This window comes from Alternaria viburni (genome assembly GCF_023758015.1).
Source record: "Alternaria viburni strain BMP 2772 chromosome Unknown scaffold_24, whole genome shotgun sequence".
Classification (NCBI taxonomy): Eukaryota; Fungi; Ascomycota; class Dothideomycetes; order Pleosporales; family Pleosporaceae; genus Alternaria; species Alternaria viburni.
Window position 1 is genome coordinate 497,487 of NW_026055793.1, and position 25,445 is coordinate 522,931.

At 54.6% G+C, this 25,445-nt stretch overlaps 10 protein-coding genes across 10 annotated transcripts; 5 read left to right on the top strand and 5 right to left on the bottom strand.

Moving 5' to 3' along the window:
• Positions 1–729: 729 nt before the first annotated feature.
• J4E79_009390 (uncharacterized protein) lies at positions 730–2,529 on the bottom strand (the record flags this gene model as incomplete). The annotated part of the gene is made up of 2 exons (XM_049358236.1): positions 730–2,331; positions 2,392–2,529. The coding sequence occupies 2 exons, from the start codon at positions 2,527–2,529 to the stop codon at positions 730–732; spliced, it is 1,740 nt and encodes a 579-aa protein (XP_049207452.1).
• A 480-nt stretch (positions 2,530–3,009) lies between these two features.
• J4E79_009391 (uncharacterized protein) lies at positions 3,010–5,731 on the bottom strand (the record flags this gene model as incomplete). The annotated part of the gene is made up of 8 exons (XM_049358237.1): positions 3,010–3,432; positions 3,490–4,015; positions 4,067–4,254; positions 4,304–4,576; positions 4,629–4,812; positions 4,859–5,094; positions 5,144–5,566; positions 5,615–5,731. The coding sequence occupies 8 exons, from the start codon at positions 5,729–5,731 to the stop codon at positions 3,010–3,012; spliced, it is 2,370 nt and encodes a 789-aa protein (XP_049207453.1).
• A 1,821-nt stretch (positions 5,732–7,552) lies between these two features.
• On the top strand, positions 7,553–8,910 carry J4E79_009392 (uncharacterized protein; the record flags this gene model as incomplete). The annotated part of the gene is made up of 2 exons (XM_049358238.1): positions 7,553–7,710; positions 7,755–8,910. The coding sequence occupies 2 exons, from the start codon at positions 7,553–7,555 to the stop codon at positions 8,908–8,910; spliced, it is 1,314 nt and encodes a 437-aa protein (XP_049207454.1).
• Positions 8,911–9,565: 655 nt separating this feature from the next.
• On the bottom strand, positions 9,566–10,992 carry J4E79_009393 (uncharacterized protein; the record flags this gene model as incomplete). Its single annotated transcript, XM_049358239.1, has 5 exons — positions 9,566–10,156; positions 10,210–10,280; positions 10,334–10,498; positions 10,550–10,635; positions 10,700–10,992. 5 exons carry the CDS (start codon positions 10,990–10,992, stop codon positions 9,566–9,568), a joined length of 1,206 nt encoding a protein of 401 aa, XP_049207455.1.
• A 570-nt stretch (positions 10,993–11,562) lies between these two features.
• On the top strand, positions 11,563–12,882 carry J4E79_009394 (uncharacterized protein; the record flags this gene model as incomplete). Its single annotated transcript, XM_049358240.1, has 1 exon — positions 11,563–12,882. The coding sequence occupies one exon, from the start codon at positions 11,563–11,565 to the stop codon at positions 12,880–12,882; it is 1,320 nt and encodes a 439-aa protein (XP_049207456.1).
• Positions 12,883–13,364: 482 nt separating this feature from the next.
• Positions 13,365–14,039, top strand: J4E79_009395 (uncharacterized protein; the record flags this gene model as incomplete). Its single annotated transcript, XM_049358241.1, has 1 exon — positions 13,365–14,039. The coding sequence occupies one exon, from the start codon at positions 13,365–13,367 to the stop codon at positions 14,037–14,039; it is 675 nt and encodes a 224-aa protein (XP_049207457.1).
• Positions 14,040–14,677: 638 nt separating this feature from the next.
• J4E79_009396 (uncharacterized protein) lies at positions 14,678–17,222 on the top strand (the record flags this gene model as incomplete). The annotated part of the gene is made up of 3 exons (XM_049358242.1): positions 14,678–14,912; positions 14,962–16,916; positions 16,974–17,222. The coding sequence occupies 3 exons, from the start codon at positions 14,678–14,680 to the stop codon at positions 17,220–17,222; spliced, it is 2,439 nt and encodes an 812-aa protein (XP_049207458.1).
• Positions 17,223–19,120: 1,898 nt separating this feature from the next.
• J4E79_009397 (uncharacterized protein) lies at positions 19,121–20,128 on the top strand (the record flags this gene model as incomplete). The annotated part of the gene is made up of 1 exon (XM_049358243.1): positions 19,121–20,128. One exon carries the CDS (start codon positions 19,121–19,123, stop codon positions 20,126–20,128), a length of 1,008 nt encoding a protein of 335 aa, XP_049207459.1.
• Positions 20,129–21,140: 1,012 nt separating this feature from the next.
• On the bottom strand, positions 21,141–21,817 carry J4E79_009398 (uncharacterized protein; the record flags this gene model as incomplete). Its single annotated transcript, XM_049358244.1, has 2 exons — positions 21,141–21,532; positions 21,595–21,817. The coding sequence occupies 2 exons, from the start codon at positions 21,815–21,817 to the stop codon at positions 21,141–21,143; spliced, it is 615 nt and encodes a 204-aa protein (XP_049207460.1).
• A 1,004-nt stretch (positions 21,818–22,821) lies between these two features.
• J4E79_009399 (uncharacterized protein) lies at positions 22,822–24,759 on the bottom strand (the record flags this gene model as incomplete). Its single annotated transcript, XM_049358245.1, has 1 exon — positions 22,822–24,759. One exon carries the CDS (start codon positions 24,757–24,759, stop codon positions 22,822–22,824), a length of 1,938 nt encoding a protein of 645 aa, XP_049207461.1.
• Positions 24,760–25,445: the final 686 nt, after the last annotated feature.

Consider the following 25,445-nt stretch of genomic DNA (forward strand, 5'->3'; position numbering starts at 1 on the left):
TCACCACGCAGGGTGTACGTCCTCGCACCGGCAAATTCGGCCGCGGCAGCGACATTGCAGCGGTACAGTCACGCGGAATACTCTTTGATGCATCTCAGAAAATCGTCGCAATCTACGGCAACGTGAGATGCTTGGATGTAGACTGCGCAGATCGATGCTGAGCCAGGCTGCCGATGGTGATCTTGCACCGCAGGGCCACAGAAAGGAAGCTACGGTGGCTTTGGTGATGCTGACTAATCATGGCCCACACACGCGACGCGACGCGTCGTGTCTTCTTGAAATTCACTCATCGCGTCCTCAGCGTCAGCACACGCGCTTTTGCCGACATCACACTACGACCAGCCCGGCATCAGCAGCAGCTCAAGACCTAGCGAATTTTTTGTCATATGCGGCACGTCATGTGACTAGCATCGTGCGATGAGTGAGAAATACATGCGGCTTCCTCAATAATGGTCACCACGGACTTGCGATCAGAAGAGATTTGGTCACCACATTACATATCTGTCCATCGCCTACCCAGATGTACATCAATATCTCACTCTGTTCAAGGGAACAGATGATACCCACCAAACGTGGAACCCAGAAGTCTAAATCCTTTCAGCGTGTCGTCGAGCATTGTTCTGCGTACTAATACAGCCCGCAATCCGCCTACTCGATATCTTCATTTATGAGATCGTCCAGCGGATATGGCACAACAACACCAAGTCGCCCATCAGCTAAGTGCATAGCTCAGTACTCGACATACCACGCGCGATGCAACCTTACATTATCCAACCGGCCCTGCACCGCTCCGCAAGTAACAGTTTTATCACCCTTTTGAGGATCGGCCGCGAAGTCCAGTTCTAGACCACCTCCGCACTTGAGAAACCCAGGACTGTTAGCACTGGATTCGAAAGAACAGTCTTCCTCGCCATCGATCTTAAGAGGCCACTTCTTGCCCGCCGTCACATAAGGTGGATCGTGGATATTGGCGTCGTTCTGATACATGTCCTTCTCAAATTTTTCTTCGTCAATGACAGCATCCTTGAAGCGGCCATCGTCGACACAAAGTTTGACTGGTACACCTAGCGGGCCCTGGTAGATCTGCCACCACTTGCTGGCACCGTAGCCAGCCAGCAAGATCTGGATCGAATGGGTGGCCTTTGGCTTTGATGGAGTCGGAGCTGGAGCAGGTTTAGGTGGGTAATCGATCTCGAGCTTCTCTTTCACTTTCGCCATGATCGCCTTGGCCATCTCACGGTAGCCGCTCTCGGTTGGGTGGAAAGGTCGAAGTGTCAAACCGGGGTAGTTCTGCTGATACGGGCCAATCATGTCGAGCCATTGCAGGTTATCCGGATCATCTGCGACGGTTACATCGTTGCCCGAATGGAGGGCAGCAGTCAAGTTGAACTCGATCTCGCGAGGGTCGTCGGTGAATCTACCGGTCTCAAGCCAATGCTCGAACTCGGCTTGCGTCGGCTGGCGTCCCTCCTCTGCATTACCATCGCCATCGTCTATACCCCCCACCATTTCGCCCTGCCAACTAAAGATACCACTTGGAGACATGTTCCAAAGATATACATTGTCGCCAAAGTATTGGTCATACAGCGTGTGACCAGGTTGGCAAAAACGGTGACCTTCAAGATGCTGGTCGGTATCGACAAAAGTCGTCCGCTCCGGATGGAAGCTGCCCTTGACTGCATCCTCGATGGCCTTGTTCAGGTAACGAATAAGCGCATTGATGCGCTTCCTCAAAGCAAGACTAAGCCTCGGACGATCACTAGACCGCAGGCCAAAGCTCACATTACTACACCAATCGCCCTCGCCACCCTCGTCGAAGAAGAACTGGAAGTAACCAACCACGAAGAGCCGGAACTTGGGGTTCTTCTTCACTTTAGGATGGTCAAAGACTTGATTGACAATCCACCGCGCGTCCTGGAAAAGCTGGTCGCGCCCTGTACCCAGAATGTACTGCTTCGTAGCCTCGAGTTCCTTGAAACACTGCCCGTTGGGATCGGGGTACTCGGGACCGTAATCTGTTCCTTGCGGCGCGAATATACACGCGTATGCGACACGAGCGAAGTTTGCGTTGTTGCCGCCGGCCTGTAACACGATCATGTCGACGTTGTCGGGGACGTCGTTCAGCTGGATATGGCCCAGATGCGGCTCGGCGTCGATCTGCCGCCAGCGGGTTCCTGAACAGGACTGGAAGTGAAACTCTTGTTCGCGGCCTTCGGGGATCCAGGAGTTATCGCGGCTCATTTGCGGGGCGTACGCGTGGTTGATGCGGAGGCAGTGGTCCATGTTTCCGTCGTAGTCGGTGGTTCCGAAGAAGCCGTATGAGACGCCGCTCTACACTGGGTTCAGCGAATGTCTCCGACGATCGATGCGACCGCGAATTCAGGTACTTACCGCCCATGAGTCGCCTAGACCAGACCAAACGTACTTGGTGGAAGTCACGTTGACTTCCGTGTCGGCTACCACTGTTGTGTTCTCATAGAGACCTGGAGCCGGGCCATCGAGAGGTGCTGCATATGGTGTACTAGCCATGGAGGCTGTCGACAGAAGAAAGAGTAGCCACTGCATTGTCGAGAGGATTTAGGGTCTAATCGGATGGTTGTCCACGGATCTAATCACATCTAATGGCTGAGTCTAGCACTAACAAGTAGTCTGAAGTTCAGTCAACACTTGAAGTAATGAGGAGTGAGTACTTGTTAGTAGCGGAAGGGTGGGTCAAGCTAACTGCATTGGTGAGGTGAAGAGTGCAGGCGACGACACCAGCCCCGGGCTTCGCCGCAAGGATCAAGACTATGCCTCGGACAAAGAACCAATGCTGGGAAGGTCGACAAAACACTAAATCCTTGACGATCGTCCGCGCGAGACCATGAGGACGACAATACAATTACTCAACTACATCGGGTATGCAAAAAAAGCTCGAACAGTGCAAAACACATCATCCGCCCTTCATTAGTCCCGTCATGACCAGACGTAGCCCCACGCAAAAGACAAAAGATGTGAGAAAAGCGGGTCTCACTGCATCTCCTTCCCTACCGCCTCACCAACCTGATCGAACGGCCCAAAAGGATGCTGCTTACGCTTGAAGCCAATCTTCACGCGACCAACACGCTGCATCTTGTCTTCGAACTGGGTCCCCATACGCAACACTGTCTCTCTGTACATCGTCGCGGTGGTCCAGTCGTAAGAACAGCCGATGATGCGCTTCATACCGCCTTCAGAGCCAGCCATTAGGAAGCACACGGGTGGACGCTCGGCGAGGAAGAGCGTTGCAGTCATGTTGCCGGTGTCGACGAGAGTAAAGACGCGTTGCTCGCCTGGTCCAGCAGTCTTCGCTCGTTGTACGAGTGCTGCGACAGCAGGGTCGGAAGTCGGGTCAACGGGGACGCACTCGCCGTGAATGTTGCGATGATGCCTCGACAAGGGACTAGCTGCAGCCTAGTAAAGTGACAACGAATTAGCCTGGCGGAGCAAACAAGATGAGAGCATACATACAGTCCACTTCATGCGCCCAAGCCTGCCACCAAAGATCTGGCTCTCGATCGTGTCAAGGTCCATGTAACCTTCGAAGCCAAAGAACCAGCATTGCTGTTCCCAGAACTTGCCAAGGAAGAGAAGGCGTAGCAGCCATGGTGATAGGCCCATGACCACCAAGGAGTAGAGTAGCAAGACGACGCCGATAGTCTTCGAGGGATCAGGAAAAGCGACAAGCACGCATGCAGCAATAAAAATGACACCGCTGAGACGCAGCATACCCTTCGCGAGGAAGCGCTTCCAGGAGTCGCGCCGAGTGTGAGCGACAGGTGTAAAAGACTTCCACCGAACGTTCGCAGCCCGACAACCATCAAGAATGATGCTGTCGTCTTCTCCAACACCGGCGATGCCGACATCCTGTGGCAGTATGTCCCAGAGCTTAGCGTTGTACGCGTCGTCCATTGAATGCCAGGGCTGGTCTGGATGTTTGGGCAACATGCAGATCAGGCGTTCAAGAAGCTGATCGCTGCCATTTGCAAGAGAGAGTCTACGAGATGTTAGCAATGCGACGAGTGACTGCAGTTGAGGTACGACATACCGAGCAAATGCTTGGAAAACAGAGTCCGTGCGATCGATTTGCGGCCTCACACGGAGCAAGCCCATCAATGCGTAGCTGTGATCTCCGGGAAGATGCTCGGTGGTGTCGCGATTGTGCAAACATTCGAGTGCAAGCGTGACCAGCTCGAGCTGGCTGAGAATCAAGTTCCCCTCGTAATGGTCGATGAGCTGCGGGGATTAGCTGTCATGTAAATGTCGGTGTTGGAGGCCATCTTACCTGTCGCGCGATGTGTGCATCGTTCTGCCAGACGCGGGCAGCGAACTGGTTCTTTGGCACCTGCAGTGGCTGCGACAGATCGCTGTCACGCACGTAGACGCAGATGTCTTTGCCAGCGGGCGCTAAGAGGACTTCAGGAAAGGTCCATACCCGGTAGCCCCATTGTTGAAGCATGAGATCAGGTGTGTTGATCTCATAACGGTTGTTTGCTGGAGGGCACACGGCGATTGCAAGAGATTGCGCGCCTCGAATGACGTCACATATGCGATAGACCTCCAAGCTGTGTTAGCGAGGGTACAACCATACGAATGGGCTATGTGCTTACATCTTCCTCGAGCTGGTTGTCGGGCATGCAAGAGCACCCCACCCAATACGCAATAACGCCGGCATTGCGCGCCGCTACGTCAGCCATCTGGTGTAGAACACCGAAATCCTCGGGCGTGTTGAACTGCTCAGCGGTATACGCGATGAAGACGTAGGACAGATCGTGAGCATCATGTTGAGCCAGCCTGCAGATATCAGAGATGAACTAGCGGTACGGCATTGTTGACCTACCAATCGTCGACCTTGGTGATGATGGCCGGCCTTCCTGCCTCTCGCAAGAAGCAAAGGTATCGAGGACGCAGCACACGTTCGGCAACAGGATTAGCTTGGCTCGAAGCATGACCTTGGGGCCTGTGCATCTCGATCGCGTTCTTAGCGACCTTGGGATATCCGAAGTACTGGTATGGCAGGCCGTCGTAGCTTCCACCGTTGCGAGACGCGATCTCAGCAGGGCTTGGACTGGAGATCTGGATCATTGTTAGTTAAAGTACCAAGTTGCGGATGGAATGATCTCACAAAGATCGTGATGAAGCAGGATGCGACGAACCACTTGAGACAAAGCATAGGAAGGTCTTCGTTAGGGATGTTGCCGTGATTGCGCGCGAAGTCGATGTGATTGAACGGCCAATTCGCCAATCGCATGTAGATAGGTGCGACGTTGCGGACGAAGGTGCGCCTGTAGGTAGATCCTGTGTTATTCTCGTAGATGTCGTCAACAGCTTGTACGACAAGCTTGGAAACCTTTCCGTCCCAAGATGAGATGTAGCGGTCATCGTAGTCACCAGTCCATTCGCGGTCAAAGATGTCTCGATGTCGGTGCTGGCTAAGCTTCTGGTACGCAAGACCGGGCTTGCGGTAGAAGTTGGGGCGATCCCACTTCATCGTAGTCCATGGGGAGAAGATATGTGCATATCCCTTGGGAGCGATTAACCCGTTCCGCTTGATTGCGTCAGCAGGTGACAGTACTCCAAATTCCGAGCCTCATACCTCTATCACTGACTGTCCTAGACGCCTCTGATTGGCCTCATGGTCGTCTTGGGAGGCAGGGAGATGTCCATATGGTGCAACTTCGCGGACGGATGCCTGAGCGTCATTGCCGACCATCTTCGCCATCACGCAAGTAATGCTAGGCAAAGCAAGCACACAGTCGATTTACAAAGCTTGACTGCTGGTTGGAATGCTGGGGCGGCGGTTGTTGATACTGTTGATAGGGCTGATGATAATATTCACCTGGTGCCTATGCATCTATGAGAAAGGCATGGAGAACGAGGAAGCGGAAACGTACTTGAGGCGCGAGCGTGGGCTGTGGGTGTGGGACTGGTTGGTGTTGCACAACGACTGCAGGCTTCAGAGTAGTGTTGTTTGGGTCGTAACCACCTCCGCCGCAGTGATGCGATTGCGTCTAGTAAAGGCTGTCAGGCTGGTGTCATGAAACATTGGGTCTGGAGCGAAGACATACCGGATAGTATTGCTGATGCGACGGTACTTGCTCGGATGTGCCACTGCTAGGATCGAAGCCACCTCCGTGTCTTCCAGAGAGATTTGGAGGGTAAGCCTTGAGATGGTTAGCGGGTGATCGACGTGGAGGCCGGAGAGTCTTTGTACCATTCAACGTCGGTTTATGAAACTGAGCGGCGGTAGTCTTGAGCCTGCCCTTTAGAGACCTTGAGGCCGGCGATCGTGTCTAGTCTTATCAGGTTCAGGTCCGTTAATAGAATGTGGTCAGGTGGCACGAGGGTATAGCGCCTGCCTGGACGCGCGCATTTTTGGAGTCGTTGCTTTTGACTGTATCCTGGACTTCAGCTCAAAATTCACCTTTCTTGGATTGGCCATTCTCTCGCATTTGGACCCTCTAACTTCCACTTCACGATATCGTGGCGTTTGGGTGGACCCTGTATGCAGGAGACATGTCCAGAAAGGGTCGAGGCCTTATCGATGCGGCCTTCAGTACCACACGGTGGTGACACTCCATGTGGGTGTCAGTCATCGGACTGGATGTTGTCCATTTCTTGGCTTTGTTGGCGCGGTGGGCGACCTCGGGGACTTTGCATATCGCCTATCCTAGTCATCTGGTGTGGCTTGAAGCATTGTTCATGCGAATGTACGGTATGCGGGGCTTGCCGCCTCTTAAACGAGCGCCATGCAAACGGTGAAGAACTTGAAGTTTTGAGTTGAAGTTGAGATCTGTAGGAGCATACACAGCCTACACATCACGAAAGACGTTCGCGAGACGAATTTGTGTTATTCGGAGACATGCCTGCGCCTGAGAGGTGCAGCTGCGACATTCGCCGGGCGCAGGAATCTGTGTGATGCATCGTCCTTGGTGCACTCGAGTACCAACGGGTCTTACTGTCAAATTGAACTTGAAAGGTACCGCTTTTCGCATTCTCGCGTACAGTACCATTTCGAGGGGCTCGGCTGTTTACCAGCTGCCATCTTGGCGTCCTCAGCCTTGCGCCACCAATAGCGTAGCGCTGACGGCCTCTGCCGATAGGCTCGCTCGGACACTCCCTTCAGCTCTTGGAATTGCGTTTACCGCTTCGGACCAAAGCTGAAAAACGCCAAGTGCAGAACCGCTGGCCCGTGGCCGCATGCTTTCGTACATCACACCACGAGAGCGATGCTAGGCAGATTCTCGCTTGACAGGGTGCGCGGTTACGGTTTCGTCGAAACCAGTGGCGCTGGCTTTGCCCGCATGATTGACTGGGGCTGATGAACGAGCAGTGCAATCGGACAGACGCCCGGGTGTTGTCGCTACCAGTAAAGTACTCATGCAACGTAGGCAAGTGCTGGAGTACTGAGAGCTCTCTGCAAGTCATAGTATTCGCACTTTTACTGTCGCATTTGACTGCAATGATACCAAGCAAGAAGACAACTTTGTGTCGGCAACTGAATGCTGATCGCCAACCCTTTGACGAGTTCCGGATGAGAGCTGTGGCAGCTGCGGCGAAGCAGCCAGAGACCGCTGGCATAACACTAGACCTGTGCGAATGGCTTCATGACGCTGATAAAGGAATTGAGCAACTTGGCCTGAACTCTGTACCAGATCTCGAGTCAGAGAGTAAAGGGATGGTTCGCGTGATGTGAGTACTTCCGTCAGAGGCACTCGAGATGCTGATCATCATAGAATTGCGCCTCGCGACACACCAACACCGGGAGCAGATGCGCTGGTAGAGCTTTTCGATTCATGCGGTATTCCGAGCGCGTTTGTAGACGAGAGCCTGCGAGACGTTTCTCAATCTTTTGCAGCGCGCGAAGACGCCGATGGCACGACGTGGATCTGGTTCCACCTCTTGTGTAAAACGTTAGCAGTGATCGATAACAAGATCGCGCCCAGCCCAAACTTCGCGAAGTTTGAGGACAAACTAGCCAAGAGTCGACAGGCGGCGCAAGCTCAAAGCCAGGCAAACTTCTCCTGGATCAAGACAGGCATTGTCTTGAAGATTCGGAAGCAATCAGACAACCCGCCTCCGCCTGTACGAACGTCGAGTTCTGATAGTGATAAGACGTTGGCTCCTACCCCGACCAAAGCCGCGGTAGAGCTAATATGTTTCGGCGCACCTAGCACCCTACGGGACAGACTTCGGGCACTGACGAAGACGACATCATGCGAGGCGTTGCTGGAAGATCCACACATGCTGCTCGAGCTCGTGTTCGAGGAGATGTACAAGCTCCTGGACTGGACAGCCTGGGCTGTGTCGGATACGTTCGGGCCTTTGGAGACAGTGTGTGCGCTCCTCATTCCATCAAGTGTCATGCTAATGTACTGTCAGCAAACTTTGGGGATAGCCAGCAGGGTTGGCAAAGCGACAGAGGACCTGCCGAAGGACCTCTTCACTGGGCTTCACAACCTGGCCAAGCATGCCATATACCTCCACGAGAACTGTGAAGCAGCATTAGCCACACTAAACGATCTGTATACCCACCATACAACACTGATGGGCAATGGCCCGAGCACCGACCCGAGCACCTTACGGAGACAAACCCAAGAGGCACTCAAATATCGACAGACGCTATTTGAATCGACGCAGCGACGGCTGGCAAGTCTCAATGCGCGCATCTCGAACATTATCGGCTTGTCGTTCAACATCGTCACGCAGGGCGATAGCAAGTTGATGCAGTCGGAGAACCAGAGTATGAAGACAATCGCGGTCATGACGCTCTGGTTCATGCCACTAGGCACGGTGGCATCCATCTTTGGTAGCCAGTTCATGAAGCTGCAGGATGAGTGGCCGCATCATATTACCGTATCGCAGGACTTTTGGCTAATGTGGGGTATGTGAACTGCCAAAGCCTACTCGTAAGATGCGCGCTAATCCTTTGTCGCAGTCATCGCGATTCCTTTGACCCTCGCGGTCCTGTTGAGTAAGTGCAATCCGGATCCGAGGCCGCTGAAGACGTGCGCTGACCCAACCGGCAGTTTGGCGGGTGTGGTACATGGACGCAAGGCACAGATTGATAGACGGAGTGGAAATGAAGCAGGGTGAGCATGGCTATATGGGATGGAAGACGTTACCACAGACGTTGCGTAGAGGAAGGGCGATAAAGAGCATGCCTGATGTGTGAGCTCCTGGGTGCAAGGTCGATGACGTCATCAGGTCGCAGCGACTTCGGCAGCTGCCGCCGCGGCTCTATAGGCTCTCCATCTCGGGCTGCCCTGCCATCGCTCTAAACCCCGCCAGCGCTCAGCAGTGTACGGAACGACAACAGGTTCAGTCGTTTCGAGGAACAATGAGACGAGCGACGAGCCCATGCGCTCTTTCGACGCAGCCTCTCCATCACAAATGCCGGATGAAACAGCATCAGTAGAGTCGAATGACATGAACTTCAGATTCTGGCTCAGCTATCGATCCAGCGATGCCACAACAGTTACTGATGACCGAGAGAGCATCAATCGACCATGACCTGTTTCATGTAGCATCCCCATCACAACCCCCCTCACATCATCCCATGATCCACCCCCAACCCCAACCCCACCATCACCTCCCCATCCCTCTGCGCAATATCCACCGCCCCACTAACCTCAATAAAGTCCTCCAACTCCTCACTCGTAGTCTTCAGTTTCTCCTTCACAGCCGTCACCCCCTCGGTCCCCACAATATGCCTCGCAGGAGGATTATCATGCCCCCCAATCGCCGTAAGCGCATGCACCGTCTCCGCAATCAAATTGCTCTTAACCCCCACCGGCAGCGGCGCATACAAACTCGTCACCGTATCTGAACTCAACAAATCGCCCATGGTGGGTTCGGCGTCTGGGTTGGTGTCTGACATTACGCTTTCGTCTCCGGGGGATTTTGTTGTTGTCGCGTTCTCGTCGAAGGGGGGGTGGGCAGAGGGGTTGTCAATTCTTTCTAGTTTGTCGAGGAGGCCGGAGAAGATTTCTCGGGCTAGGGGCGCGGGGTTCTCGCCTTGGAGGTATTCGGACATGGGGGGCACGGAGGTTATGCGGTTGGTGAGGACGTTGACTTCCATGTTGGCTTGGACTAGGGACATTTTTACGTTGAAGGGGGCGATTTCGTAGGCGAGGCTCTGAGGGGTGTTAGATGGGGTGGTGGTAAGGGTTGGGTGTGGTGCTTGAGTACATCGCAGTAGCCTTCGACGGCCCATTGGGAGGAGCAGTACATTCCTAGACCGGGTGTTCCCAGATGGCCAGCTGGGAAGGGTGAGATCAGTCAAAGATAGCTTTTGATGGTGACGGTGACTCACTGATACCGGTTATCACGATGATGTGTCCATTCTTGCGTTCGCGCATGATCGGAAGTACGGCTTTGATGATATTGACATTCGCGAAGAAGTTGATCTCGAAGATCTCATCGACCAGGCTTCTGGTGCGGCTGGTCTGCGCAAGTTCCTCTACTGAGCCGATCACAGCTTCACACATGGAATGTCAGTTTCATCTTGTCAAGCTGGCAGGGTCACAACCTTCGCTCGCAGCGCACAACAACACGTCTATGCGTCCAAACGCTTCGACAGCCTCCGCAACAGCTGCTTGACATTGGCCAACCACCCTACAAATCAAAACCATCAGCATGCGCAACACTTCACGAATAGATACCGGTATCAAAAACTCACCTACTATCCAACCCAACAACCCTCAAATGCTCGCGCCATCGGTCCGTTTGCTTCACATCCTCCAAAAACGTCCTAAAATCCTCACTCTGCCCTTCTCTTTTCTCAAACTCCAGCGGCATAACGCCCGCAACAACATAATCGCCATGTTCCAGCACCTGTCGCGCTAACGCGATGGCAATAGGCGATGCGCCTCTTGTGATGAACCAAACGCGCGGAGCATTGTGGGGCGGGAAATGCGGAGACTTTGGCCGTGGCGGCTTTGACGACGCAGATAATGGCGCATTGCTTGTCATGTCGAGGTCGGAAGGAATGATGTGTACTACATGTTGGCTGGCGCGTCTTCGTGCTGCGGCGATGGGGATGCGCGGTGGAGACCGGGTATGTGGGGCATGGAGGGCGCAACGCCGCTAGTGGTGAGGCTTAGCGTGGTCGAAAATGACTGTACGAGCAGAAACACCATCACGACTTTGCCAAGACTTGGAGATATTGCGCATTGTACAGTCAGGACAAGCGGAGTCTTGGAAGGATATACCTAGAGATACCGGAGATCTCTTCGCTGTTGTCGTTCTAACATCCAACCTCAATCCATCTCCTGTGCACCCACAAAAGCCGCCCTTTCACCTTCACTGCAGGTATGTCAACTCAGTCGTCATCGGCCGGCCATAAACCAGCCTCCTCGATTAAAACTCTTCTTGTTACTCCCAGCCCCCTGCCGCACAGATGGAGCAGAGTCTTCAGCTCCTTCAGTCTCAAATCTTTCTCTCCAACCTACACTCAACTGCTACACTCCATTTCCACAACTCTTCAATCAATTCCCCCAAAGCACTTCTTTCCATAAATTCAAGAACCACACCACCTACACTATGAGTCTGCTACTAGACCAGTTCACCAACCACTGGACTGACCAGTTTCCGGACTACAGCAATCAAACCACCTACACCTTGCCTTCAGACGGCACTGTCCAGTTTGATCTGGCAAAGTGGTTGGCAAAGGCCCAAGAAGAGCTACAAATCGAAGAAGCTCGTTGGCTCGCTGACGACTTCGACATCAACGAGCCTGCTCCGAGACCGGTCAAGATCCGAGCTAGGGACTCTGCGCAGTGGATCAAGAAAGACAACCGCAACTTCACTGGCCGCCGCAAGCGTAGACGTGAACTCCCTGTTCCGCGCGCCTTCAACAAGCCCTTCTCCCTGATGCAGCACCAACGCCATTCCATCCACCTCATGGGCAGGGTGCTCAACGTGCGTACCAATGGATCGCCCTTCACGCTCGTCCTCGATGACCTCAATCAGCGTGCCGACATCTTTATTAGCGAGATCACCCGCCGCGCACTCTCTCGCAACGTCAACGTCGTCTTCGTCACATTCGAGTCTGGCCAGGCCATGGCACCTATCCGCACCGTCCAGGGCTTCGGCATGACGAGCGACGAGATCTTGAAGGCTCTGCGCAAGGCCATGGATGATGCCAAGGAGAGCATCGTCGTCATCGACAACCTCCACGAGCTCCTCTACACTTACGGCGTCGACATGACCGCGCTATTCCAGCTCGTCGTTCACAAGTACGCCTCTACTCTCGTCGGCATCTACCACCAAGACCTGCTCGATAACCCAACCGAGTCACCATACGCCCCACAGCCACTGGAGTTGATCAAGTACATGGCCACCTCCATCATAACCTGCAAGTCCTTCGCGCACTGCCTCGCCGCCAAAGCCGCCGCTGAGCGCAGCCTGCCCGAGCCCACCTGGGGCATGCTAGAAGCCGCCGAAGGCATCATCCAAGACCTCGACGCCAACGACAACCGCGGCATCGTCATGGAGGCAGAGTTCCGACGCAAGTCCGGCAAGCCAGAGGGTGAGACCTACTTCCTCCGCACGCCTCGCCCGGAAGACTACCACGACCCCATGCCCGGCATCCCCAACGGCACTCTCAAACAGGAGTACGTCATCCTCCTCGATATGCAGCCTGCATATGCTGGTAACGTGTCTGGCCTCATTCAAGATGCCGCTGAGAACCCCAACTCGACTTTCAACCTTGCTCTCACGGAGAAGCAGAAGCAGGCTCGTGAAGAGGTTGTGCTGCCTTACTTTGATGCGCAGAAGGGTGAGGGTGCTGGTGAGGGTGGGCGTATCTTGTATGACATGGGCTCTGAGGATGACTTTGACGAGGAGGAGGATGAGATCTGAGTGCGTTTCCTTGGGCTTCGGGTTGAGGATAAGGCGCTGGTCGCAGGTTTGAGTTGAGCTTCTGAGATACCCTGTCTGGTAGGGCGACGGCGTTATGGCAATCATTGATGGGAGAGCGATATGCGCGATGCGCAGGCAACGGGATGCGAGCAGACTACGAGAGAGCTCTTGCCTTCCTTAGGGAGACGGTCTTACAGACGGATGGTGTTGCGTCTTCTCAAGATGCGGCAGTCGTACATAACGAATAACATGATAAAACCCATCGATACTGCGCTTTGCATGACATAATCGAAGTGCTTCTCAGCCTACTAATTCAGCTCTTCAACCTCCATGTATCGTGATTGAGCCTCGCGCATAGCGACTGCACCATGGTAAGGCCCTCGCCATCAGCCTTGGCGCCCAAACTCCCCAAACTCCCCCAACTCACCAAATAATTCCCTTGCGCCAACCACACCCACACCCCCCACACCCCCCTCCACACCATGGCAGACAACGAGCGACCACGCGCAACCTACAGCGACCCCTTCGAGCGCGACACCCGGCGCGCACCCCGCGAAAGCCGCGATCGAGGCGGCACACCCACCGAGCGCCGCGGCAACCGCTCGCGCAGTCCGCAAGAGCGCGGCGCCGGCCGACGCGACAACCGGTACCGCTCGAGATCACCGTTCCGCAAAGACGAGCGCGACGGTGGAGTAAGGGGAGGAAGAGGACGGGGACGTGGTCATGACCGCGGACGGGGCCGCGACGACAGGAGAGGCGCAGGAGGACGAGACGAGCGCCCCAACTTCCGCGACCGCTCGCCCCAGCCGCCCAAAGGACCTCGAAGCGACAACGCGCCTCCTGCTCGCATCGCACGAGCGCCTCCCACCGGTCCCCGGTCCTCCACCGTCGACCCCATCAACCCTATCAAAAAAGAAGAAGAAGTCTCACCCGACGTCGAGATGAAAGATGAGCGCCAGAAGCCAGAAGACATGGACGACGAGGAGTGGGAGATGCTGAAGGTCATGGGTTTCGGCGGTTTCAAAAGCACGAAGAACACAAAGGTGCCCGGGAACGATAAGAACTTTGGGGTTAGGAAGGATAAGCAGTTGCAGGCTAGGCAGTATATGAATCGGCAGGGTGGATTTAATAGGCCGTTGAGTCCTAGTCGGAGTTGAGGGGGTGGTTTCACGGTTACAAAATTGGAGAAGGCTGTTCGGGCGCTGGAGATGACGGTCAAAAGCTACGGGCTGGAGCACGAATGGCTTGCTCTACACATTGATTGGCGGTGTCTAATGGGACTGCGGCACTCTCTGTCATTCACCTGGGCCACTCTCTCGCAGAGCAGGACGCAGTTGAGCGGATTTGTGGGACTGGGTGAGCTCTGGGATGCCATGGGAGGGTCTACATTCAAAATCACGCGGCTGATGGTATGACGCCTTCTCTTCTCTCCTGCACTCTACGGGCTTCCTTAGTCTAACCTGAGCAGAATAAGTCAGGATGCGTCGAACCTGGCTGCAGATGCATGATACATCAGTCCAGGGTTCTTGAAGGACCCAGGCTTGATAGATTGAGACAACTACGATACCATTATCCCGTCCGCCTCTTACCGCATCGTGGTGACATATGAACATAGATGCATATGCGTACTGATACTGCAATTCGTCTCTTCCACTGATTCATGATAGCATACGAACATATTTGGGCGACGACCCACCTCGGCCAATGAACGCCCGAGGAAGTTGCGGGTGCTCCGCGAAATGTGTCCCAATCCCCCGCAAAGCTCCAGCTCGAGCTTCCAGCTTCACTCAACACCATGACGCGCGAATCTCGGCATGGCACCCTGTGGAAGGGGCTCACGTGCCTTTTCGCACTTCAATTGCCCCTCGTAAGTGCGCAGGTCGCCGAAATCGAGAAGGCCACCAATGCAAGCTTGCTATGGGGACCCTACCGCCCAAACCTCTACTTTGGCGTCCGGCCGCGCATACCTAAAAGCTTGATGGGCGGTCTGATGTGGACGCGCGTTGAAGACTACCAAAGCGTGCAGCACAGTACGTCTGCAATGCCATGCTTGAATCGAAATCATTGCTGACTGTGTAGACTTCCGACACACGTGCGAGCAACACGAGCTCGATGGCTACGGCTGGGACGAATACGATGTGCGCAGCGGCGGCCGACAAACGATCCACGACCCTGCGAATAAGATTGACATCACCACCGAGTTCATCAAATTCCCTGGCGGAGAGCATGGCGGCAGCTGGGGCGCGAGGATCAAAGGCACGCCACGAGAAGACGCTGGCCCAAACCTACGCACGACTGTCGTCTGGTACAACACGCTCGCTGGATTCGGCAACTTGGGCATTGAAGGTGCCGACCCCGAAGAGCCTGGCATCGAGGGCGACGTGGTCCTGAAGGGGCAGACGAAGGAACTGGGCGAGTTCGAGCTCACTGTCACCAAGGGCACCGGCGAGCATCCCATCACTGGACATGCAAGCTACGACGAGAAGCCTCTGGACCGGACATTGGCACACAGCGGACAGGTGCCTGAGGATGCGCTATGGCAGGTCAAGGCCATGATGTTTGCGCACATGAAAGGCCAAATCGACGTCCTGGTCCCCAAGTACGGCGAGGACAATCCCCCACCGCCTGCGCAGGTCTACACCATCCAGCATCTGCCGGGCAAGGGCAACATGCACCTGGTCCAGAAGGTCTTCGAGGGCCCCTTTGAGTTCGACATCATCTTCTCATCTGCATCGGCGCCCGAGAAGATCACATCCGAGCATCTCACCGAGCAGATCGATTCGGTCACCTCCAGCTTCTCGACTCGCTTCACCGACATCTTCAAGCCCCAGACGCCATTTGTCAAGGAGCGCTATGAAGAGTTTGGCAAATCGCTCTTCTCGAACCTTATCGGCGGCATCGGCTACTTCTTTGGTGACTCTCGTGTTGATCGATCCTACGACCCCGCCTACGAAGAGGATAGCGAAGGCTTCTGGGAAGAGGCAGCTGAAGCGCGAGACAGGAACCCAGCTCAGCTCGAAGGACCGTCTGAGTTGTTCACCGCCATCCCGTCGCGACCTTTCTTCCCTCGCGGTTTCCTTTGGGATGAGGGCTTCCATTTGTTACCTGTTATCGACTGGGATGCAGACCTCACGCTTGACATTATTAAGAGCTGGTTCAAGCTGATGGATGACGATGGCTGGATCGGTCGCGAGCAGATCCTCGGTCCTGAAGCTCGCAGCAAGGTGCCGGAGGAGTTCCAGATTCAATACCCCCACTACGCCAACCCGCCCACACTCTTCATGGTCATCACGTCGTTCCTCGACAAGCTCGATGCTATGAAGACTGACACTAGTAGTGAGAAGTTGCAGCAACAAAAGTCGTACTCGATGCAACTCTCGAACCGCGAAGCCGCCCTGGAATACCTCCGTTCGCTCTACCCACTCCTCAAGCGCAACTACTTCTGGTACCGCAAGACCCAGGCTGGCGACATCAAAAGCTACGACCGAGAGGCCTTCTCCACCAAAGAGGGCTACCGATGGCGCGGACGCACACCTTCTCACATCCTCACCTCTGGCCTTGACGACTACCCTCGTGCCCAGCCACCACACCCTGGTGAGCTGCACGTCGACCTGATAAGCTGGATGGGCATGATGACCCGCGCAATCAAGCGCATCGCAATCTACCTCGACGAGCAAGACGACGCCGCCGAATTCGCACGCTATGACGAAGCGATTGTTCGCAACATCGACGACCTCCACTGGTCAAAGAAGGACAAGACCTACTGCGACGCCACCATCGACGACTACGAAGAGCACTCGCTCGTCTGCCACAAAGGCTACATCTCCCTGCTCCCCTTCTTAACGGGCTTGGTCGACAAGGACAGCGATAGACTAGGCGCTATACTCGACCTGATCGAGGACGAAGAGGAGCTCTGGAGCCCCTACGGCATCAGAAGTCTAAGCAAAAGCGACGAGTTCTACCACACAGCGGAAGACTACTGGCGCGGTCCCGTCTGGATGCCTATCAACTACCTCGCCGTCTCCCAACTACTCGTAAGTCTCCAAACCTTTCCTTCTCATAATGCCAGTATACTGACGGTTCGATACCAGAACGTCGCAACGGCACCCGGCCCCCACCGCGCTCGCGCAACCAAGATATACATCGAACTCCGCAAGAACCTCGTCAATACTGTGTACGAGAGCTGGAAGGAGACGGGCTTTGCCTGGGAGCAATACAACCCTGAGACTGGCAAGGGGCAGAGGACGCAGCATTTCACGGGCTGGACTAGTTTGGTCGTTAAGATTATGGCTATGCCGGATTTGAGTGGAGGGGAGGAGCAGGTGAGGGATGAGTTGTAGATGGGTCTGGGATGGGGAGATGGGGTATCAAGAGAGGTGGGACTAGGGTCATGTCGTGGGCATGGACAAATCGACCAGGTGACGCGGTCAAGACGACTGCTCACGCATCGCGCGCATGTCTAGGACCCTTCAATTCTACGTCCAACTGTGGAGGCTCCATGCCTAATTCGTTGAGACTGGGCAATTAACTGCTTGTACTTTGAGTGACGCCACGATCGCCATGGACGTCCAAGAACGAATGTTGACCTCGCGTACTGCGGTCGCTGTTCGATCGACCAAGGCATCTCGTTCTTCATAATGCAGCTAGCGTGCGGCGAGGTCTAAGTTAAGCCAGAAGAGCAAAAAGAAAAGTAATCTTATAGATTCTGCGCAAGGCAGGCTTTGTAGCCGGTGGCGCAATACATACATGAACGCTACCAACGCGTACAGAAGCACTCATCCTCAGAAGCCCACTAGTCGACTACGAGATAGTCTGTGGTGTATCTAGCAGGCAGATCTAGAGTGCACGTCAACGCCGTGCAGAACACATTGGAGTGGCGACGGCATGCTTTCCTGTCGTGGAGAATTGCGCTTGCTTTTTACCGGTGTATCTGCGAGAACAGCGGCCCGCAGCGACGTGCATCCGTCATGCACAGCCAGCTCCGATGTTTTGCAGGCGCTGTCGTTTGTGGTGGTGTGGATTGTCGTCCTTTGCGCGAGAGCGGGAAGGATCGCCCCACCTTTGCACTCGGCAAGACCGAACCGCAATTCTCCGTCGGGCCAGGGAGTCCTTCCGACCACTTCATCGCTCAAGAATATAGACTTCACTTCCAGGCCGCCCCCAAGACTGAGCCCTCTTGTTGCCAGACATCAACATCAGTGCTTCAAAGAATGAGAGGTGGTCCCCGAGCTCCGATTGCATCGTGCATGACAGCTTCGTATATGCGAGCTTTCGGCATCGGCCCGTTGCGCAGTCCGCAGATTAAGCTGCAGCCACTTCATCGACCCATTGTCCCAATTTCGTAAGCTACGTCCGGGCCAAGCGGCGTCGTTAACGTCCCTTAACAGCGTCGAGGGTTCTATCATGATCGGTACTGACTCATGCGAACGAACTAGCATTGGCGTTGATTGAACGGTGTGCGTCATGTCAGGCGCCTGCACAACACGTATAACTTCGGGATGATTGCGCATACGATTCTTAAGTCATCGCTGGAAACTAGTAGACCATCTTGGGAGTGCCTAGTAAGCGACTGGAGAGGACGGAAACTGTGTCGTCACTACGTACCTGCTCGAGGCTGCATGAAGTTGCGGTCAGCATCTCAAGCGACGCGAAGGTCGAGGGCAAAGACGAGACCAATCATGTTTCAACACAAGAGGCTTCAGCGCAATCCAGCATAGCATGCGATGGTGTGGTGTAGGGAAGGTCTCACGGACGGCTGCCGATGTCGCGATAGCAATATTTTCCATTGTGCGCATCAGTGCGAAGCCGACTCCAGAGTCCATTAGGGGCATAGTAGCAACACTACAGCGATGCCTACACCAGCACGGCCTACTAGGTCTTGAGCTAGGACTTTCGTTGCCGGGCGCGCAGTGAAGCCGGTTGTTCGCTCCCGTCTTCGAGCAACCAGGACCGCTGCAGCAACTAATGAGCCGACATGCGAAATCGCATCAGAAGTTACCGATCGAGCTGACCGGTTTGAAAGCTTAGAAAAAGCATCGCGAGCTAGTTCTGAAACGGAAAAAGGGACTGTTAATGCGACGAGCCCTCTAGGTACCTTCGGGGTACATAAAGTACTGCAACTTCAGTACAGAGTCCTTATCCGCTCCAGGTCATTCTCGCTCAGCTCCTGAAGTGTCAAATCCAAAACGACTAAGGTCTTCTTCTCGATTTCATCACTACCCAATTCAAGCCATTCAAGATGACTTCCTCCGAGGGCATCCCACCCCCAGAAGTCCGCACCCGCATCCTCAACATGTCCTCGCGACGGGCCCTCATAAGCAATGAGCGCGGTACCAACCATCTGAGCCACTACGACAGCACAGTAACCTACGACGACCACTACTGGTACATCAAGCCGGGCAAAGACGAGAACGCCGGCCTCTACCTCATCGTAAGCGCCTACACGGGCCGCGCCCTCTGGGCAAACCACCGCAACGGCGCAAACGGCGGAAACGGCGAGGTAGGCACCTGCAACCCGCCAGGTTCATACCCAGACCAATACTTCGACCTCGCACAGACCCAAGGCACGGGCGTGCGAAACAAGCAGTTCCGTCTGCACTCCCCTGCGGGAAATGGCAATGTCTTCTCGAGGACTCATAGTAAGCCTGAACTAGGTTGTTTGTCGGACTCGGACAAGATCTACGACGACCACTGGTTCACGTTCGAGATGGAGCCGTTGAAGTTCGTCAGGATCGACTATGACGAGCAGCATCCGGAGATCCTCACGTCGCCCCGCCCCAAGGAAATAGCCCAGCAAACAGCGATGAACCATTTGGATATTGAGACGACGCAGGAGGTGACTATTAGCAAGGAGACGGAAATCCAGTCGACCTTCACTTCGGAGGTTGGGCTTTCTGTCACGGCTTCGGTCGAGTTCAGTTGCGGGGTGCCGCTGATTGCGGAGGGCAAGGTGGGCCTTAGTACGACGCTAGATACGAGGATGTCGTGGGGCACTACGAATATCACGAAGCAGAAGTGGGAGGCGAAGGTGGTGCTCAAGTGCCCGCCCAAGTCGGCTACGATTTGCACGGCTTCGGTGGTGGAGACTAGGTTTCGCATGCCGTTTGTGTCATACTGGAAGACGGAGGAGGGGGGGAAGGAAGTGAAGCTCAAGGGCGTTTATGAGGGGCAGAGTTGTGCTAGTTTGAGCACTGTGTCTTCGTATGGCGACTACGTGGCCGAGAAGAAGAAGGCCGAGAACAAGTGATAGTTCATTGTATGCGAGGGGTGGTATAAGAAGGCTTCTAGGGTAGGAAATCAAGGACACTCATTTGCAACGTAGCATTATGCATCACCCTCACGTACCTTACACATGCCCATAACCTAGTCACACCTCCCTTTGTATTCCGTCTCCACACCCCAAGCCCATCTACAACTCGTCCCTAACCAGAACGGCTCGGTGAGCATAACCGCCACAGTCAGCGGGAGGTATGCATAGGGCAAGACGACTATCACGAGGCAGAAGTGGGAAGTCAAGATGCCCCTAAGATGTCCACCCAAGTCTAAGGTTAAGGCCGTTACCACGGTGGTGGAAACAAGGATGCGCATGGCTTTTGTGTCGTACTAGAAGACGAAGTCCGGTAAAGAAGTTCAATTCAACGGAACTTACGAAGGGCAGAACTGTGTTGGCTTGCATACAGAAGTTCCACAGACGAAGTACGAAGACCCTAAGAAGGACGGAAAGCCTAAGGGGCTGTTCTGAGCCAAGGGGTTATTCTACCCCATTCGATAGCCACACTTGTACCCTTACGAAGGGTCTCACAGTAGAACTTTAATAACACATTCATTTTGCGACGTGGCGCTACGTCTTGCGCAAGTGTGATATTAATTGAGAAGTCTACATTGTGCTTGTCGTTCTATTCTATGTGAGCGTAGTTCGCTCGTCGGAAGACGCGCACGAGCGGGGTTTGTGTAATGTCGCGTCAAGTGGTCATCTATCGCCAGCGGATTGTCTTATCGTGATAGCTATTGCAGCAGCTCGAGACTTGTCGATCGATCGATACGAACGGAAGATGATATGGAGCATCGTCGGCGGGTCTTAAGTAGCACGTGGTCGTGAGGTATAGAATATATTAGGGACGACCTGCAACTACTAATAACTCCTAGGAATTCTCCTCCAGCCTCTGTGGCCCGACCTGCATGACTTCTCATCCAAAGGGGGAGATAGAACAAGGAGGCGCTATGCACCCCCGATCTCTCCCGCTTCCTCCGCTTCAAATTTACATGCCCGGAGTGAAGGCGTACTTCTCAAAGTCAGAAGGAACATCAGTGTTGTCGTTCCAGGCCATGTCCATCAACGCGTCCTTGTCCGCCTGGTCAATATCCTTGACTTGGTAGTGCTTTCCGCCAAGGTACACGCCATAGGGCTCAGTGGAACCAGTGCACTTCCAAACATCATCAGCGTCACCAGTCTGCCTCTTGGAGTTGGAGTCGCTGCCGTCCGAACCAGGCTCGGTCCAGCTGAAACCGTGGAAGTTACCACCAGTGATGCATGTCGAGGTCTCAGTGATACGAAGCTTCTGGTCGATGTTACCGCACTGGAGCAGGCCATCGTCGTTGGACTCGGGGCCCTCGTCCCAGGCAATGAATCGCTTCTCGCCGCACTCTTGGACTACGGATAGTGTGTTAGTACGATGTGGTTTTCGTTTGAGGTCAGAGCATGTGTAGACATACCTTCGAGCTTGCCGGACTGGACTGTGGTTACGCCCTTGGCGATCGCATCGGCAATGTCAGTTGCGTTGGCTGTGATGGACACGGCGCAGATGTTGTGGTCGATGTCCTTGAAGAAGAAGGCACATCCGGAGCATCCGGGCTTGGTGTAGGTGTAGATGTTGTCAGCCGCGACGAGGCTGCTGAGGGTGCCAACGGCGGCGATGGTAGAGAGAGCGAAACGCATGGTGGATGGAGTTGGTTGTTTGAGTGAGTGGATTGAGGCGTTGAGTGTTCGTTGCAGGTCTGTAGTGATGGAAGCGAAAGAACTGTGGGTTGTACCGACTTTAAGGTGCGCAACCTCAGGGCTTATATGGTGGTCATGCCATCTTCACGATGCCATGCCAGCGGTTGATGCCGGCTACACCGTGCTGGCCGCTAGTAAGCACCGGATTACCACCTGAACTTTGCGACCACACCTTTCGACTTCACCGAAGGTTCTGGTGAAGCGGGAGATTTGTACCGACTTTTCGACCCGACCTGTAGGGTACGCGATCTGATGGGCGGTGCACCCACGAGCGCGGTCTTGGTGTACTGGTCGGATGACATCAGCACCGGCTTACGACCTAGGCGTTGCTGTTCGAACACCAAAGCTAGACTCTGTGGGGCAGATCCGCAGTATCGAAATTGTGATCTTCTCAGTCATGCGATTGTTGCGCATGTTTCCCATCGAATGTTGTCGCGATGAAGTTGGGAATTGGAAGGGCGCTACGACACCGCCTTGCGCTCCATACTTTCGCCTGCGCTGCACTAAAGCTCAACGAAACCTTCTAGAAGCAGCAATCCGGTGAGCGATGCGGTGAACCAACATGTGCGATGTGGTGTATGTATATGGCGAGTACGTTGATGGAGAATGTGAGGAATTGTACCGGCATTAGCTTGAGGACATACTCGGCGCTCTCAGTCGCGTCGCGTCTCGGGTGCTGAGGAGCTCTCGGCCTTGATGAGGGTGAGATCAATGAATGCGACGGGCTTATGACGGATGCTTTTCCTGCTGCGCCTTATTGTCGTGTACATCGCTCGATCGCGACCATTGCGATGACCTGATGCTCACGCTGAAGAGGCTATTTGACATTGTGGTGCTATACCGTAGGTGACATTCCGATGCTTCCGATGCTTCGGCAACACCCTACAAAACCTTCACGGCAACCGTCTCTGTTATCCCATTGGTACGGCGCAATGCGAAGATATTCATGACTGTTCCCACAATTCATAATACCGCCCTTTCTTCTTACACAACTCTTCGTGCGTTCCCCTCTCCACGATCCTTCCCTCGTGCAAGACCAAGATTGTGTCCGCGTCAACAATCGTACTCAATCGATGCGCGATGACAATTACGATTCTACCCTCCTTGAGCTTCTCGAGTGCTGTCTTGATATGCCTCTCTGTGACTGTGTCTACCGCACTCGTCGCCTCATCCAGCAGCACGATGGGTGCATCCTTGAGGAGCGCCCTCGCAATCGCAAGTCTTTGCGCCTCGCCGCCCGACAGCTTGACACCGCGCTCACCGACGTGCGTATTATAAGCCTTGGGATAGCGCATGATGGTGTCGTGGATCGCGGCTGCACGACACACTTCGTAAACCTCTTCGTCGGTCGCGGTGTCGCGTGCGTATCGTACGTTCTCCATGATCGAGGTGTTGAAGAACGTAGGTGCCTGCGGAACCACGCTTACGGTATCGCGAAGTGAACTCAATGTGACGTGTCGGATGTTCTGCTTGGCGATGGTAATGCTACCGGACGTGACGTCGTGTAGGCGTAGAAGGAGTTTTAGAATCGACGATTTGCCGGCCCCGGTTTGGCCTACGAGAGCGACAGTCTGACCCGGCGACGCCGTGAACGATACGTCGCGGAGTGCGTAGCGGCTGGAGTCGTACTTGAAGGACACGTCTTCGAATCGGACTTCGCCATCCTGTACCGCGAGCGGGTAGGCTTCGGGTGCGTCGGTGACTGTTGGCTGGGTTTGCAGAAGGTGAAGAACTCGTTCCGCGTCCACAAAGTCACGCACCAGCCACCGGACATGATCGGTCAAGAATTTTAGCGGGTAGATGATGGAGTCCCAGTATGTGAGAAAGAAGACGAAGTCTCCCGGGGATGCCGTGCCCGCAGCAATGCGCTGGAGGATGAGGTAAGCCAGGGCGAAGAAGGTAGTCGGTACTAGCAGCTCAACAACAGCCTTAATCAGCGCTTCTCGTACTTCGAAACGTGTCCTTGCCCTCATGTGGTCGCCTACAGCACTTGAGAGTACACTGGCCTCCCTCTTGAATTGATTGAAGTACGCCACAGTTTGCCAACCTTGAATCGCTTGGTGCATCTTCCGTATCTGAATCCGCTCAGCCTTCGTCACTCTTCTCCGGAGGCCGGTTGTGAACCGTGAAGACAAGGCTTCGGCAGCCAAGAAGGTGATTGATGCGCCAAGCAGGACCATGCCCACCGCCGGAGTGAACTTCCGGTAGAAGATAGTACACGCAACGACGACGTCGATCAAGGTCGGCAAGATCTCAATGACCACCATCTCCAGGACATTGCCCAACGCTTCGCCTTGCTCAACGGCTTTCATAACTTCGGCTGAATCTTGTGTAGAATGAAAGTCGATAGACTGCGACATGACATGGCTGAACGCAGCGTTGGTTAACTGCCTGTACGAGAACTGCTTGATGGGTATCTTAGAAAGCTCTTGAACGAAGATCAATCCCGACTCGCTGTTGAGGTGGTCCAGAAGAAGGAAGATGAGGAGTTCTCGGATAGGTACTGATCCGTGCGTGACTTTGTCCGCAATCACGCCAAGGACGTATGGGATGGCGACTTGCAGGACGCGCTGCATCGCAATTGTGACGAGGCAGATGAGTAGACATATCTGTACTTCGATGTCCCGTTTGGGTATGACGTAAGGCAGAAAGATGGTGAAGTCTTTTAGGTAGCCAAGCCAGCCTCCAGTTTGGCGCAACCGCTCGGCACGAGTCTCTTTCACGTCCTCGTCCTCGTCCTCGTCTTCGTCGCTATCATCATCGCTACCCTCGTCATCGATCTTCAGGCAATCTTCCTCCATTCGCGGAGGAAATGCTGCTTCGAGTAGTGGGTCGGTGTCCTTGGAGCCCTGGCCGGGCGACCTCCAGAATTGGAGTGGCATTGTTCGGAGTCGAAAGGTCTTCGTACGACTCAATGTGCGATCTCCGACTGCCTCTTGTATCTTTACCTACAAGGGCCATGATAGCGGCGAGGAATGAGCGACGATGAGTCACGCCAGCTTCTCATGCATCGTGTATTCATTGTGTGGATGCGACTCGCATGGAACGGCTTCCCGCGAACCAATCCAATCGTTGGTGTCGTTTGTCGGTAGTATTGTCAAGCGCTCCAGGGCTGCGTCGAGAGAAAGTGCGCCCTTTCAATCATCATACCTTTGGGGGCGCACAGCCACGCTGTCGGTTCATATGGTGGCACCAAAGCACATTCAACGCGATTAGCTTGTGACTCAGGCCGTGGCGCAAGCACAGTCGGTGAAGCGAAGTTCTTCGAAACGCGCTCGTCAACTTCAGAAGCGGACCGACAGAGAGCTGCCGGACATCACAAAGTCCGGAGCCGCGGCGAACTGGCGTATAAAAAAGGGCGTCGCAAGTGGGTTCAGTCTGCGGCGGCCAGACCTGGGAGTAGTTCCGATCCGCTAGGCCCGGTTCATGGCGCTGTCTCGTGAGCCCCGCAACGTCATCCTTCGACACGATCTCGCACTCCCGATGCGCACCCTGCGACACACCCTCTTCGCCTGCAACGCACACAGCAAACCCGTCGTCGAAGACAGCCCGCGCCATGTATTCAATC